Source organism: Pararge aegeria, chromosome 10 (assembly GCF_905163445.1).
Source record: "Pararge aegeria chromosome 10, ilParAegt1.1, whole genome shotgun sequence".
Classification (NCBI taxonomy): domain Eukaryota; kingdom Metazoa; phylum Arthropoda; class Insecta; order Lepidoptera; family Nymphalidae; genus Pararge; species Pararge aegeria.
Window position 1 is genome coordinate 3,741,239 of NC_053189.1, and position 14,685 is coordinate 3,755,923.

The following is a 14,685-nucleotide window of genomic DNA, read 5'->3' on the forward strand; positions in this document are numbered from 1 at the left end:
CATTTAAATGTCTAAGTAGATAAGGTACACTTTTTGTTGACTCGTCGCGTCGTTTATTACATAAACATACCAAAGTAATATTTAACTTATCTTATCTACTTTTAAAACGACGTGATTAGGCTGCTATTTGAATAAGGTTGCAGGCTTTTTTTACTGTGGCAGGGCTGGCATTACCGTGGTTAAAAACCCACAAGGTGCTTCGAAATTTAATCTGTGGAATGGAAATAAGTCCTACGCTGTTAAATTGAACCACGATTACTGAATATACAATTCAAAAACTAGCTTCATCCCGCGACATCGTTCGCGTTTATGTAGATTTTGTCTGATAAAATTACATTCGAGTAGTCGTTTTTCAAAAGTTTTAATTTTTTTATATCTCGGGAATAGTATTTTAGTAGTTAGTTTTAATTGTATTATAGGTATCTTAAATAAATAAGTACTCGTAAGTATAAATTTTCATACTTTCAAAGTTCTTGCTAACTAGAACGTTCTGCCCCAGAAATATCTCAAGTGCCGATTCAGTTTTCCCAACTCCCTATAATATAAAAATACCTTTAAATCGAGAGCGAATAGGTATTTTCGAGACGTTAGGCTGCATTTTATCCATTCATCTCATCACAGGGCACGGACCCACAATGAGAAGTGGCCGTAGTATACGCTGGCCCAGTGCGGATTGGTAGACTCCACAAATCTTTGAAAACATTATGGCGAATTCTCAGGCATGCAGGTTTCCTCACGATGTTTTCGTTCATCGTTGAAAAAAAGTGATATTTTAATTGCTTAAGAAAAAACTTACTTAGAGATAAGTTATAGTTGCGTTGCTGGGATTCGAACTAAGCCCCCCGAAAGTGAAGTCGGCTATCACCAGTGGCGTGCACTTCATACATGCACTAAAGCACTGCCTACCCTAAAATTCATATACAAGTCGTGTCGGAGCTGGATTTTGGCCAGTTATGCACTTTTCCGGCAGTATGCATACCCTGGTAAGAAACCCAGAGCCACTGGCTATCACCGCATATAAAAAATTGAATCTCGCCAGCGTCGTGAAAACTCATTTGACCCTCAACTTATTGTATGCACTTTTACTATTTCACTTCTCATTATCTTTTTAAAATTAAATTGAAGGCATATCTTAGAAGAACTAAAGTGATCAAAGTCCCCGAACGTTTAATTATATTAATCAATATACCTCACTATTATCAGGTATTACGCCTATCTAATTGGATTGTTGTTATCAGCAATAGATCAGCTCAATTATTATCTGTATTGTGATATGGTTATCGCTGCTGTAATATTTGGAGATATGGATATCTGCTTTCAGTTAATTTTCAGTGACGAACGATTTCCGACGAGCTGTAAGTAAATAGAAGCTAAATAAAAAATATTTATTTTAAAATACTTCACACAGATTTGTCTGGTTTCTGCAATTAATTGAAAATTAACTTCGAGGAATAATTTATTAGATAAACGCATATCTGGCGCACGCTTTTTCGGTTAGATTTTGGGTCTGATCCCATATATTATAAACTAGCAGGAAAATTTTTTTTTTTAAACTGTTCATAAATATTGAAAACTTATCTTATTAGGGCATCTGAAGTGAACACTTATGACATGAACACTTTTTAACATCTAACTTAAGTTTAATTAATTAAATCTGATTTATCCATGCATGATGAGATCGCAAATTTATTATGCTGTAAAAAAGGTCAAGTTATAAAAAGCTGCTCACTGGAATAACTCTATACAAACGCTGTCCTACTTCTTTTAAAAACTTATCCACAGGGTTCTAAGCTAAAATAATTCAAAGAGATTTTTTTTAACCTAACCTAACCTAACCTGACTTCGTTGGATTATTTTCCTACCCAATTTTAGCATTAAGGCTTTTGCATACAATTTCGATTCGATAAAAACTCCACATATATCAAAGCTTGGAAAAGTAATCGTCGAGAGGCATAAAGTAAGTTGTTATAAAAACTAAAAATTCGACGACGAGTTGCCCGCTCGTCATACAGTTCTAGCGCCATCTAGTGAAAATACTGTTTCCTAGTCGACTCGACTACAAATCATCCTCATCATTTTGATTGCATAAACATCGTAGTTAACTTTCACGTTATTAGAAATAAAATCTCATACAAGACACTCTGTATCCTGGTTCATGACGCGCTGTTCTCTCGTGAAAAACACGTCGTCTAGGCCAGAAATCGTTGGTGAATCTTTAGTTTGAGTTTAACCGCCATTGAAACAGTCATCACATAAACCCATTACCGGCCCACTAAAGACCACGGGTCTCCTCCCACAATGAGAAGGGGTGAAGGCCGCGTTCCACCACGCAGGCCCAGTGCGAATTGGTGGACAGTTAAACAGTGTCGAGTCGAAACTAAGCTTCGGCCTTTAAGTATGAGTAAAAAGTCTACATAGTAGGTCGGTCAAACACCTTTATTGTTAGCTTTCGGTGTCAATCGATATTTTGACCTTATAACATGTGAATTTCGTGATACGTAGTCGTTTCCGTGATTTAGGTAATCATGACCCCGTAAATTTGTGTCACAGCATTGCTGCTAAAGTTTAATACCGATACTCTGCCCTTTTTCATCTGACTCCCAAGGGGAGCGGGATATATGCGGGAGTGGGAGCTGGAGCCGGCGTTCTTCTAGATAGTCGTAGAGAGCATAGTATATTCAGTTTCGTTTATTTAAGATATACTTCTTGTTTCGGAAAAATGATAGGGGAAAATTAATACGATGCGCGCGCACACTGTCACCAAAAAGCCGACACGAAACACACTTTACGAACACGACAAATTAGCTATAGTCAACATTTAGGTAAAAAAGGTTGACATTGTATATATTTTCAATTGTCTGCGGGCTTATTCCGGTGATTTAATTGATTCAATTGTACAAAATTCTCAAACTTTAATGTTGAGTGGAACTTGGTTGTCTGATACCTAAAATGATAACTAAATAATGCGTTATAATAAAACTTTCAATTGTATTAAATACCTTTTTTCTATTGTTAGTGTCTTTTTTTCTACAAACGTAGAATAAGGCGAAAGATAATTCATTCGTAATTCATTTCATTCATTCGTTCATTTATTCAATATGCTACTATTATAAGGTCACTGATAATGGGTATTCAAATGGATCGTGACGCTTGAACGCGGTCTCACCTTCTGCTGTCTCTATCAACAGACTATTATCAAACACATTATCTTGTGGCATATTATGGTTTATTATAAACCAGCTGTTGCCCTCGTTGGTTATTTCTTAGAAGTGAAACTTCTTTAGCGTTGGGAAGAAATTTAATATCACATTTTTCGGTTACGCGTCACATTTATCCGTTACGCGCCATCTTTTTCAATATACCAACACGTGGGTGTGATTATGGTATTTATTTTTTGTATTCATGCCTATGATAGTAAAAGCCTTTTGTTACACTTTATCTAATTTAACTTTATTTAACAAATTTCGTTGCACATAGTTGAAATTTTTCGAAACATTAGGTCATAAAGAAGTTTCACTTCTTACGTGTGTACACTAGTACACGCACACATTTTATTTTTTGGGAAAAAATCATTAATGGATTCTTTCTTGTGTCTGTCTTTGTTAGATTATTTATTATTTCCCTAAGGTACCACTTGTATGTTAACGTAAGTTTATAGAAATAGAAATAATAAAATGATTATGAACACCTTAGTGGAAGTAGAACTTTAGGTGACAGAGCTCGTTGCATTACAGAAGTGGTTGCCAGTATACAGGCATATGAAGCTTATAACCTACGCATCAGGTTCAAGGACACTTGGTTTACCAGGCGATAATTTTTCATTAACCATCAGCTGGACCAATAAAAATTAAGCTTAATTTAAAAGCAGTAGAATTCGTACGGTGTAATTTATATTTTCTTCAATCTTCGTATTCCACACCAAACAGATCTTCGGCAATGTAGCTCTCTACGCACATTTCGCTCCGACTCCAGAGCATCCTCAGGAGATGTTGACTTTACAAAGAATAATTGTTAAGTCATCGTCGTGCGTTTTTTTTAATGGTCTACTTTCTAAGCACCTGTCAATGAACTAGACAAATATACCATTGCACACTAATGCGAATTTACGGTATGACGAAAGATGTAACAGTAAATATAGTTTTGTGTGTTATGCTGGAATGACATATTATTTGTTATAAGGGACAACAGTGAAATAGAATATTCTACGTGAAGGCATCACATAGCTGCTGCCCTCAAGGTTTTGTTATCTTTAATTTGGTCTAAAATATTTGACGTTTAAAGCCTACTCAAAGCATGAAATGTTTGTCTAATCTTTAACAATTAGGTAACCACAACGAAAGTGCTTAAAGATTTTGTGACCTTCGGGTTTTGTATTATTTTATGAATGACAAGGTCGACCATTTTAGAAATGAATTTTGTAAACATTGCATATAGTCAAACTAAACAATGCATTTAAGCTATTGAATTTCTAAATGAAATATTGTAAGATTAGCTAAAATTTCCATTGATTTACGAGTATATAAGATCGACCAATATACTGATATCCCAAAATAACTAAAATGGCTTAGGTACCTACTGAATGAAGAGATCTGAAGAATAAAGACGCTGTTATACCTAAACTCAACTAATTTTAAAATGCTACTTCTTTCATAACTTTTTCAAATGTATTTAGTCTTTAAATTTTTAATTTCTACCTTTTTTTGAGAATTCAAGCAGAGTCCAACGATGCCATGGTTATCTACCGATTCCGTAATATTGTATTTATTTTCGCTTAACCGAATTGCATCCGATTTTACTAAAGAGTTTAAAGGCTCGAGTCTCGAAACCTAAAATTTCGTGATTACGCAGGTTTTTTTTATTGAATGAAACTTGCGAAAGGGTTGGGCACTAAAATATACATCTATACGATTGGTATCTGATTTATTGAGATACGTTGTAAACTATGTATAGTGGCGTGCACAGGGTTTCTGACCAGGGTATGCATAAAGCAGGTACATGACATAACATGGAAAAATTCTCCTCCAACTACAACGAGTTGTATACAATAATTTGGGTATGTAGTGCTTTTGTGCATGTATGAAGTGCACGCCGCTGACTCTGTACCAGTACACTGTGTCCCGTAATTAACGCGGGCGAGACTCATTGCACAGCTAGTCCACAAATACAATTGATCGAACCTATGGCTTGCGTTTGGAGTTTATAGTTATTTCATATTTTTTTATGCATGGAAAATAAATAATATTTTGTTCAAAAATAAATAGGTAAAATACAGTCTGAATACTAATAGGCAATTCGCCTCGCTTCAATCATAGAGTGTGCAATCAGTGTGCTTAATTGAGATCGTTCTGGTTTGTGTTTACAGCCCGTACATGTGCAAGTTTTTATGAGTGTTATTCAAATATCTATTGATTTAAGTAACTGCTTTTGAAACGGCGATAGCATAGTGGTTTGGACTTCGGCTTCACTTTCGGAGGTTCGAACCCGGGCACAATTTTTTAAGTTGTGTGCTTTTTTAGCAATTAAATATCAAAATATCATTTTTGTAAATTTATTATATATTATATTATTTATTAAATTTAAAAAAAAAAAATATCATTTGCTTAAACGGTTAAGGAAAACTACAGGGCACGGGTCTCCTATCAGAACGAGTATGATTAAGTCCGTAGTCCATACAATATTTGCGATGAATATGGGATTATCAAATGATGTGTTTTTCTATGGAAATAGCATCTTATTGACTGAGCGATCTGAGAATTAGTGCTATGACCTGTAGAGTTAGCATGCGCACCACGTCAATATTATGTTAGCCAGGATAGACAATGATAGGCTAATATTATAAATGTCAATGTAAGTTTGTTTGTTACGTTTTCACGCAAAAACTACTTAACCGATCCTCATGAAACTTTGTACACTAATTCTTGGAAGTGTTAGAAGTAATATAGGACTTATGATTTCTTTTATCCCGAAATCGGTTCCTTTGGGAGAGGGGATGAAAGTGTTTGACGATTTTACACCATAACTCCGACAAACTATAAAATTCAAAATTCATTTAAATTCAAAATTCATTTATTTCAAGTAGGCCTAATATAAGCACTTTTGAAACGTCAAGTCTGTCTGTTTGTAGTGATTCTACCACCGGTTCGGAAGGCAGATTCTACCGAGAAGAAGCCGGCAAGAAACTCAGCAGTTGCTCTTTTCTAACATCAACAATTTACATTTTGCATTTTAACATTCATTTTTCTATCTTGTGAGAGCTGAAAGCGGAGCCGGAAGCTTCCAAGCAACCTTGTCATTAAAAAAATCATCAATTGTATAGTAACCTCGCTGTAATAAGTGTGTTTTAACAAATTCTTTAAACTTGTGCATTGGCAGGTCCAAAATCACCTTAGGAATCATATTATAAAAGCGTATACTCAATCCCACAAATGATCCCTGTACCTTACGCAGACGATATGCAGATGACACTAATTTATGACCATTTCTTGTAAGTCGACTGTTTATGTCCACTTTTTGTTTATAAATACTAATATGTTGTCTTACAAATACTATATTGTTATAAATATATTGTGAAGCTACAGTAAGTATGCCTATTTCTTTAAACTTCTCACGGAGGGATTCGCGTGATTTAAGTTTATATATTGACCGTACCGCTCTTTTCTGCAATATAAATATAGTTTCGATATCAGCTGCTTTACCCCATAACAAGATTCCATAGGACATAACACTATGAAAGTACGCAAAATAAACTAGTCTAGCTATTTCTATAACTGATTTAAATAATTATTTTTGTACTATAGAGGTTGTAATATGTATTTTTTTTTGCCCAAACTTTGCGTAGATCTGATTAATGTGGTTGGAGATAGAGGTCAGAACTCCTCAGCGGACAGCAGCAAACCCCTCATTTAAGGCTTAGCGATACTGAATACTTTAATTTTTTTTAGAACTAAAACTAAATTGAATGCCACATAAAAAGACAACATCAAACGCAGGCGAAGTCGCGGGAAACAGCTAGTATAGAATAAATACTAGAAACGGAAAGAGATAATTATCTCATTGCACGCATGCTAGCCCGTTTCATGGTAGTAATGTTTAATCTAATAATTCTTAACGGCGTTTAGTATCGCAGCATATTGTACTTTTACGTTAAATCTCTGGGCGTTACGAGTTCGCCAGTAGTTCTGTTATAAGTGGCAGAACCAGACCGGTCTTTTATCAGATAAGGATATATAATTTATCCAAAACCTTGAATTAGTTCCGATACCACAGAAACTTTATAATATAATAAATATATAACTGAAATAAATCTTTTTTTAAATCATCTTATTAATATAATTCCAATAATAAAAAAAAGTTTTATAATCCTTTCTAATGTTATAAATGCGAAAGTATGTTTGTTTTTTGTCTGTCCTTTACGCCCTAACCAAGCAACCGATCAACTTGATTTTGGCATAGAGTTAGTTAGAGTTAGTTGAGAGTAAAATAGGCTTTTTTTCACAAAAAAAACCGTAATAAACGCAGACAAAGGACGCGGGCAACAGACACAACTATGAAGTTGGGTTTTATCATGGCAAAGCCAGTTGCCAGTTTTAATAATGTTATTATTGTAGCCTACATACTCGTATCTTGACATTTCATTGAGGGATCAGCCAGTAAATCGATAACGTATCTTAATCCGATCTTGAACCAGTCTCTAATATGATTATTTATCTCTCTTTTCAGAGTCGGTACCAAAGCGCAAGATGTCAGGGGGAGGCACAACCGGCCCACTGCTGTACGCCGTCTCCGCGGCCGTACTCGGAATGCTCCAGTTCGGATTCAATACGGGGGTAATTAACGCACCGAGAGAGTTCATCGAAAACTTCATAAAGAAAAACAATGACGTTAACTCTGGCACCGTTTTCGGCGTTATCGTCAGTATATTCGCTATCGGTGGAATGATTGGATGCCCACTAGCCAGTTGGGTCGCCGACAAACGTGGTCGAAAATTCGCTCTGCTAGCGAATGCAGCCTTTGGCGTGATTGGAGCAGTTTTCATGGGCTTCAGCAAAGTGGCGTCATCGCTGACAATGTTGATTATCGGCAGATTTCTAATCGGTATCAACTGTGGTTTCGCGACAACCGCTTCCCCAACTTACGTGTCAGAGATTGCACCTGTGAGATTACGTGGCGCGTTCGGAACTGTTAACCAGCTGGCTGTGGCTATCGGGTTAGTTGGAGGACAGATTTTGGGTATCGATTCGGTACTGGGGAGCGACAACGGTTGGCCCTGGCTTCTAGGTTTGGCCATTGTACCATCGGCAGCGCAATGCGTGATGATACCATTTGCACCAGAATCTCCGCGGTACCTTTTACTAGTCCAGCGCGATGAGGAACAAGCGCGTCGAGTACTAACCAATATCCGAGGAACATCTGAAATTGATGAAGAAGTCAAGGACATGCACGATGAGTATCACGCGGAGCAGCAGGAGGAGAAATTCACAATTTTAGACCTAATCCGCATTGAGTCCCTACGTGCACCTTTAATTATTGGTATCGTAATGCACCTATCGCAACAGCTCGGAGGGATCAATGCCGTACTATATTACTCGTCCACAATTTTCATTAACACTGGCCTTTCTGAACGAGATGCGCGATTAGCTTCCATCGGTGTCGGAAGCATGTTGTTGCTCATGGCTTTAGTGTCGATACCACTTATAGATCGCCTCGGCAGAAGAACCCTGCAGCTGACCGGGCTCGGTGGCATGGCTGTATTTTCCGTACTGATGACGATAGCATTCTTCACGTACGAAAATAATGCAACAATGAGTGTGTTTGCTGTTTTGTTCACGCTATTTTATGTTGGATTCTTTGGTGTCGGTCCCAGCTCTATCCCTTGGATGATTTTGTCAGAGTTGTTCGGCCAGGGGGCTCGAAGTGCCGCCGTCAGTATCGGGGCCCTTATCAACTGGTTCGCGAACTTCATCGTTGGACTTACATTCATTCCTTTGTCAGAATTGTTAGGGAATTATGTGTTCTTACCTTACACGGTACTTTTGATACTATTTTTCGCGTTCACTTATTTGAAATTACCTGAAACCAAAAATAAGACTATCGAAGCAGTGACGGCTCTGTTCAAAAAATAGTTTTATATGTAATGATTAAACTTAAGAAACATTCCTTACAGCAGTAAGCATACCTAATAACGCAATATGCGATCGCTACAAATTGTGATAGTTACTGTATTATTTCGTTTTATTGTAAACATTTGAGACAACTTTTGTAGGACCTTGTATTTACTCTCCGAAATCGTTTGTCTTCGATTTCGTATTCAAGCTAGGAAGACTGAAACCTTACGTACGTTAAATCTATTTTATTATTATAACCATGTACTTATTAACTTGGAATGGACTATAATAAATGAAACGTTATATTTTAGGGGAACTATATAATATTTAATATAGTTAAATGCGTATAAACGTATTTTAACAGCGACCATAACGTATTTTCATGATTAATGTGATATTAATTATTACTATTATAATTCTTATAATTTGAGGTCCATTATTTTAATTGTAATAGAATCGTTTTCCCATGATAGTGTTTAAGATAATATATTTGTTTATTATTTAAGTCTGTTATATTATAATCATTTTAAATTTAAAGCATTATTTTACATTATTTTGGTGCTCGATCGTTTTAATGTTTTTTTTTTTTAAACTTCTACAGTGCCTTAGATATTATTGACGTTTGTTCCCTTTATTATCAATCATGATATTACATTATGGAATTGTTAGTCTGAAATGCGTCCTCACTGAAGAAACATTGATGAAATATTGGTACAGAGTTTGTTTAGGGTCTGTTTTACCACCTTCTGATAAGATAGCTTCATTTATTTTGTCTTTGACGTAAGAGAAGGAACTGTCAGAACTTACGCTATCCGATACTTGCCAGACGGTGGTTAAGGGCCCTTAGCCTAATTTGCTATAATCCGCAATAATCGGATCATTCTATGTATATATATATTAAGTATGATTGGTCTGTTTAGTGCGTAATTAAAAATTCAACAAAAATATTTAAAAGGCGTAACGTTAGAAAAGTTACGCAACATTATGACACACACTGACAGTGACTTTCCAATGTCAGAACTTGACAAAACATTGCGTAACTTTTCCAAGTATTCTTTATTAATAAACGTCGTGTTATTTATTAATAACTAGGAAATTAATTACATTGAGGATATAAATATTGCATGCATAATTTTATAAGATTATGCATTACGCGCCAAAAATAACTTCTTATTACTAATTATAACTACAAGCGCTTAAATCAGTATTATTTTAACTTTAGTATAACATATTGACAGCCGGTTTGCGCAGTGGGCAGCGACCCTGCTTTCTGCGTCCAAGGCCGTGGGTTCGATTCCCACAACTGCAGATGTTTTTGTGATGAACATGAATATTTTCAGCGTCTGGGTGTTTATCTGAATATTATACGTACTTATGTGTATTATATTCATAAAAATATTCTTTAGCTATCTTGTGTCAAGTGCTTTTTATAGGGATAGGTGATTGCAGTAAAAATTTGAGAGACCATTAGCATCCATAACAAAAGCTGCGCTTACTTTGGGACTAGATGGCGATGTGTGTATTGTGTGTATTGATGTTGTTGTTATTTATTTATTTTCCATCTTGTTTTAGAATTATAATACTTATTTTAAGGATATTTACTTATGAGGTTATGCTATATAAAAATGACATTAAAAATAATACTGCTTTAAGCGATGTTAGTACGCCCTCTTAGTCGGTTGACGTGGATTTTAGCAAATTAAACTTATTATTCGTTGTTAATCGACAACGTTCTAGAACAATGTTTAGGGTCAGTGAGCTCGCATCAAAACTGTTGCATCTACTAGTTGTAGTTATAGTTATTTTATAAATAGTTGAACTTTCAAAACTCTGTAGGCTCCTAGTTCACCGTCCTAGTGTATTATATTTAGTGCCAATAACACTTATATTATAATAGAAAAAAAATTTAACTATTAACGTTAATCGAAAATGTATTACATATATAAATAAAGACAAAGTAATTATTGCTTAATTTTTATACTAATTAGCAACAGGGAGGTCTTTAGGACTATTGATCCTCAATATAAAACACTCAAGTATTAAGAATAGAATAGAATAGAAAAACTTTATTGCAACACAAAACAATAGGAAAAATACAAAGAAAACAGTAATAGTACTTAGGCTAGGGTGCAAAGGCGGCCTTATCACTAAAAGTGATGTTTTAAAGGCAACCTGAGCGTACGAAGCCGATAAAAAAGTTGAAAGTGGATGGTGCATAAAGTATGTTACAAAAAAAAAAAAACTTTATATTAAGCTTTGGTAGGACGATCTATGATATTAGAACTAACTATCCCTTGCAGGTACTTTTCGTTTCGCTTTTTGAAAAGATTTTAATACCACTTTAAACAAATAAAAAGAAGTTAAAAAGCATTGGCGCCTAAAGCCCTCCTTGTACAAAAACAGTCATCACTGTATGCTCACAAGATTTTTTACTAAAATTAGTATTGTTTATGTTATGGTGCTAGGTCACATAGTTAAATGTAGTTATACCAAAATTCTCGAGAAACATTAACGAGACAATGTGAAATTTTTTCAGTGTTTTAAAGCAAATTTATTGTTTTAAAATTGTTTAATATTCTTATATAAAATTTTGTGAGGGAGCAACATCAAATGCACTTTGAACACTTATTTTATGTAATTTAAACTTATGATAGATTAAAGCACTAATCACATAGGAGCCGGGGCAAAAGCGGCGCAAGCTTGTAGTTTAGATGCAAAGGTGCAATCACATTTACTTCTGGGTGGAACAAAGTCGGGGACAGAAACAAAAGTTATGTATGAATAAATAGATGAAATACACTTTATTGTACACCAAATAATAAAAAAAACACGAGCATTAAAAAAATACACAATTAAAATAAAGGAGAAAAGGTACAAGGCGGCCTTATCGCTTAAAAGCGATCTCTACCAGTCAACCTACCTATATGTACCTACTTGTATTTCAAAAAATGAGATGTATACTGGAACTTGTATGATTTTAAGAGCCGTAACTATTACTTTGCGCGATGTCTGATTTGGAGGTACACTTTATAAAGGCAGCAGGTAAACGTTGACCGGAAGGGCTTTCCAGATATTAACCACGGAAGGGTACAGATCCGTAGGCCGTTACTCGTAAATATATATACACAATGGGAATAGGAAATATATTCGTTAACTTATTACGCCTATGTGATAAGTAGAGACCGGGTTATATGCTATAAGATCTAGTTATGATGCATAATTTGCCATTGGCGCAGTTTGCAGCGACCCTGCTTTCTGAGTCAAAGGTCGATTCCCACGACTGGAAAATGTTTGTGTGATGAACATGAATGTTTTTCAGTGTAAGTATTTTATGTATATTATTCATAAAAATATTCATCAGTCATTGTAGTACCCATAACACAAGCTACGCTTACTTTGGGGCTAGATGGCGATGTGTGTATTGTCGTAGTATATTTATAATTACTATCGGTACAATTCCAAAATGCGCTAAATGTGATAAAATACGACCAAATTTAATGTTCACTTCACTTATGCCCGTATTCACTAAACATAGGAATCGCCTAAATCGAATGCCTAACGATTTAGGCGATGTCTACATGATTGTCTAGACAATGTTCATCGTTAGTGAAAACTGGCATTAGAAGTTTTAAATTTTTTTTAACATTTACTTTCGCGTATTTTGCATTTTTCAAGCATTTTTCATGTATAGGTTTGTATATGAGCTTTTAATGTTGCATATAATCCAGTCTCTAGCGGTAAATATCGGTGAGATACGAGTACGGGTACGGGTAGAATCTATGACATAATCCGTTCTTGCCCCGTCTTCGCCCCGACTCCTATGTTGCCAACACTTAGTAATATTTTTTTCGAAAATAACCTCTTTATTGAGCACAGATAAATAAGCGTATTTTATTTTATACACTTTAAAATAAGTATTTTAGTATATAAGCAATATATTTATTGTTACTTTTGAACTTGTGCGCTTTTAATTGTGGCACTAAAACTATTCTATACTGATTACCAACAGAGCAGGGACAATAAATCGATAACATAGCAAAACGCCTCACGCCACGCCACGCGTGTTTTTTCAAATAACATAACAGGTATTTTATATGCCCAAACAATACTGCCTAAAATAACAACAAACGACGTAATGTGCAAAACCAAATAAGTTTTTATTAGGCTAAACACGCGTGGCTATTCGTGGTTGGCGTCGCCAAGAGATTTCCAAATTTTGTCAAAACAATTTTTTTTTTGATAGAAATACCCGATAGTTATTCACTGACCCGACCCGGGGATCGAATCGAGGAACTTCTCATCTGCAGTGGAACATGAACGAGGCAGTTCAATTATATAATTAAAAGTTTAAAGTATCGAAACACTAACTTTACTGAGTTGCCAATGTTGACGGAGCAGAAACGTGATCGCTTACTATATGCCTCGTAAGAAGTCCCAGAGTCACTCAGCGTGCGATAGAGAGAGCTATGCTAAGAGTATCTCTACGTGATCAAATCAGAGATGAGGAGATCCGTAGAAGAACTAGAGTTACCAACAGCTCAGCGAGTCGCGAAGCTGAAGTGGGCGGGGCACATAGCTCCGAGAACTGATAGACCTTGGGGTTCTAAAATTCCGGAATGGCGACCCCGAAGCGGTAAACGCAGCGTTGGTCGGCCCCTAATGAGGTGGATAGAAGACATCAAGCGAGTCGCTGGGAGCCGCTGGAAAGCGGCCCAGGACAATGGATTATGGAAACTCCTTGCAATAGACCTTTTTCCAGCAGTGGACATCAATGGGTTGTATTTATAAGTCCAATTTACTCTGAACGATCGTAACGATCGGTTTCGTAACACTGTCTCTCTGGATTTATTCGTTTTTAGATTTCTTGGATTTTTGGGTATAATAGTTTCAGAGATGGGGGCGTTAAAATAAACAAATTCTTCATTTTTTATTTATCGCATTTATTATAAGTATAGTTACACACTCCTTTTATATCGCGCGCAAGATTTATTTTAAGATATATAATTTATTATAAGATATATATCGCACTATTCGTGTTATGGTTTTTAATTGTTATATGTTAGTCTAAATGATACAAATAATATGATACAAAACACAATAATGTAAATCAGTTATGAATAACAAAAGTAAGAATTTAATTCGCCTGTTGATATTAAATTATTATTTAGTATTATAATAATATGTTTGTTGTTTTATTCTATGAATTTATCCATACTTATTTTTACCCAGGACCTACTTAAATTCATAGCACTCACCGTTGCGCCAGGGAGGCCGTCGTCAGTACAAATAAGTTAATATCAACCAAAACTAACTTTTTTTATAGTATTAATAGTCGGACCGAGCCACCTGATGGTAAGCGGAAAACTATCGTCGATATACAAACCAACACTTCGCAGGGCATACCAGGAACACATCCTGGCAACCTGCCGCCCTGAGTCAATCAACCTGAGGCGAAGGTGCAAAGCCAGCATCTGCCACGGTCTTCAGACCGGAACACAGCATAGCAATAATTTATTTATTCATTTATTTATACACTTTATTTGTACACAACAATAAAAAAAGCCATGGACAGAAAAAAGAA

At 35.6% G+C, this 14,685-nt stretch overlaps 1 protein-coding gene across 3 annotated transcripts in view; it reads left to right on the top strand.

The window, feature by feature from the left end:
- The window catches only part of LOC120626774 (glucose transporter type 1-like), a 31,982-nt gene extending 22,554 nt beyond the window's left edge, over positions 1 to 9,428 (top strand). For all 3 annotated transcript variants that reach the window (XM_039894464.1, XM_039894465.1, XM_039894466.1), the window contains one exon: positions 7,720 to 9,428. In XM_039894464.1, the coding sequence (XP_039750398.1) occupies positions 7,720 to 9,122 (1,403 nt within the window). In that variant the 3' untranslated portion in view covers positions 9,123 to 9,428. The remainder of the gene's footprint in view (positions 1 to 7,719) is intronic.
- Positions 9,429 to 14,685: the final 5,257 nt, after the last annotated feature.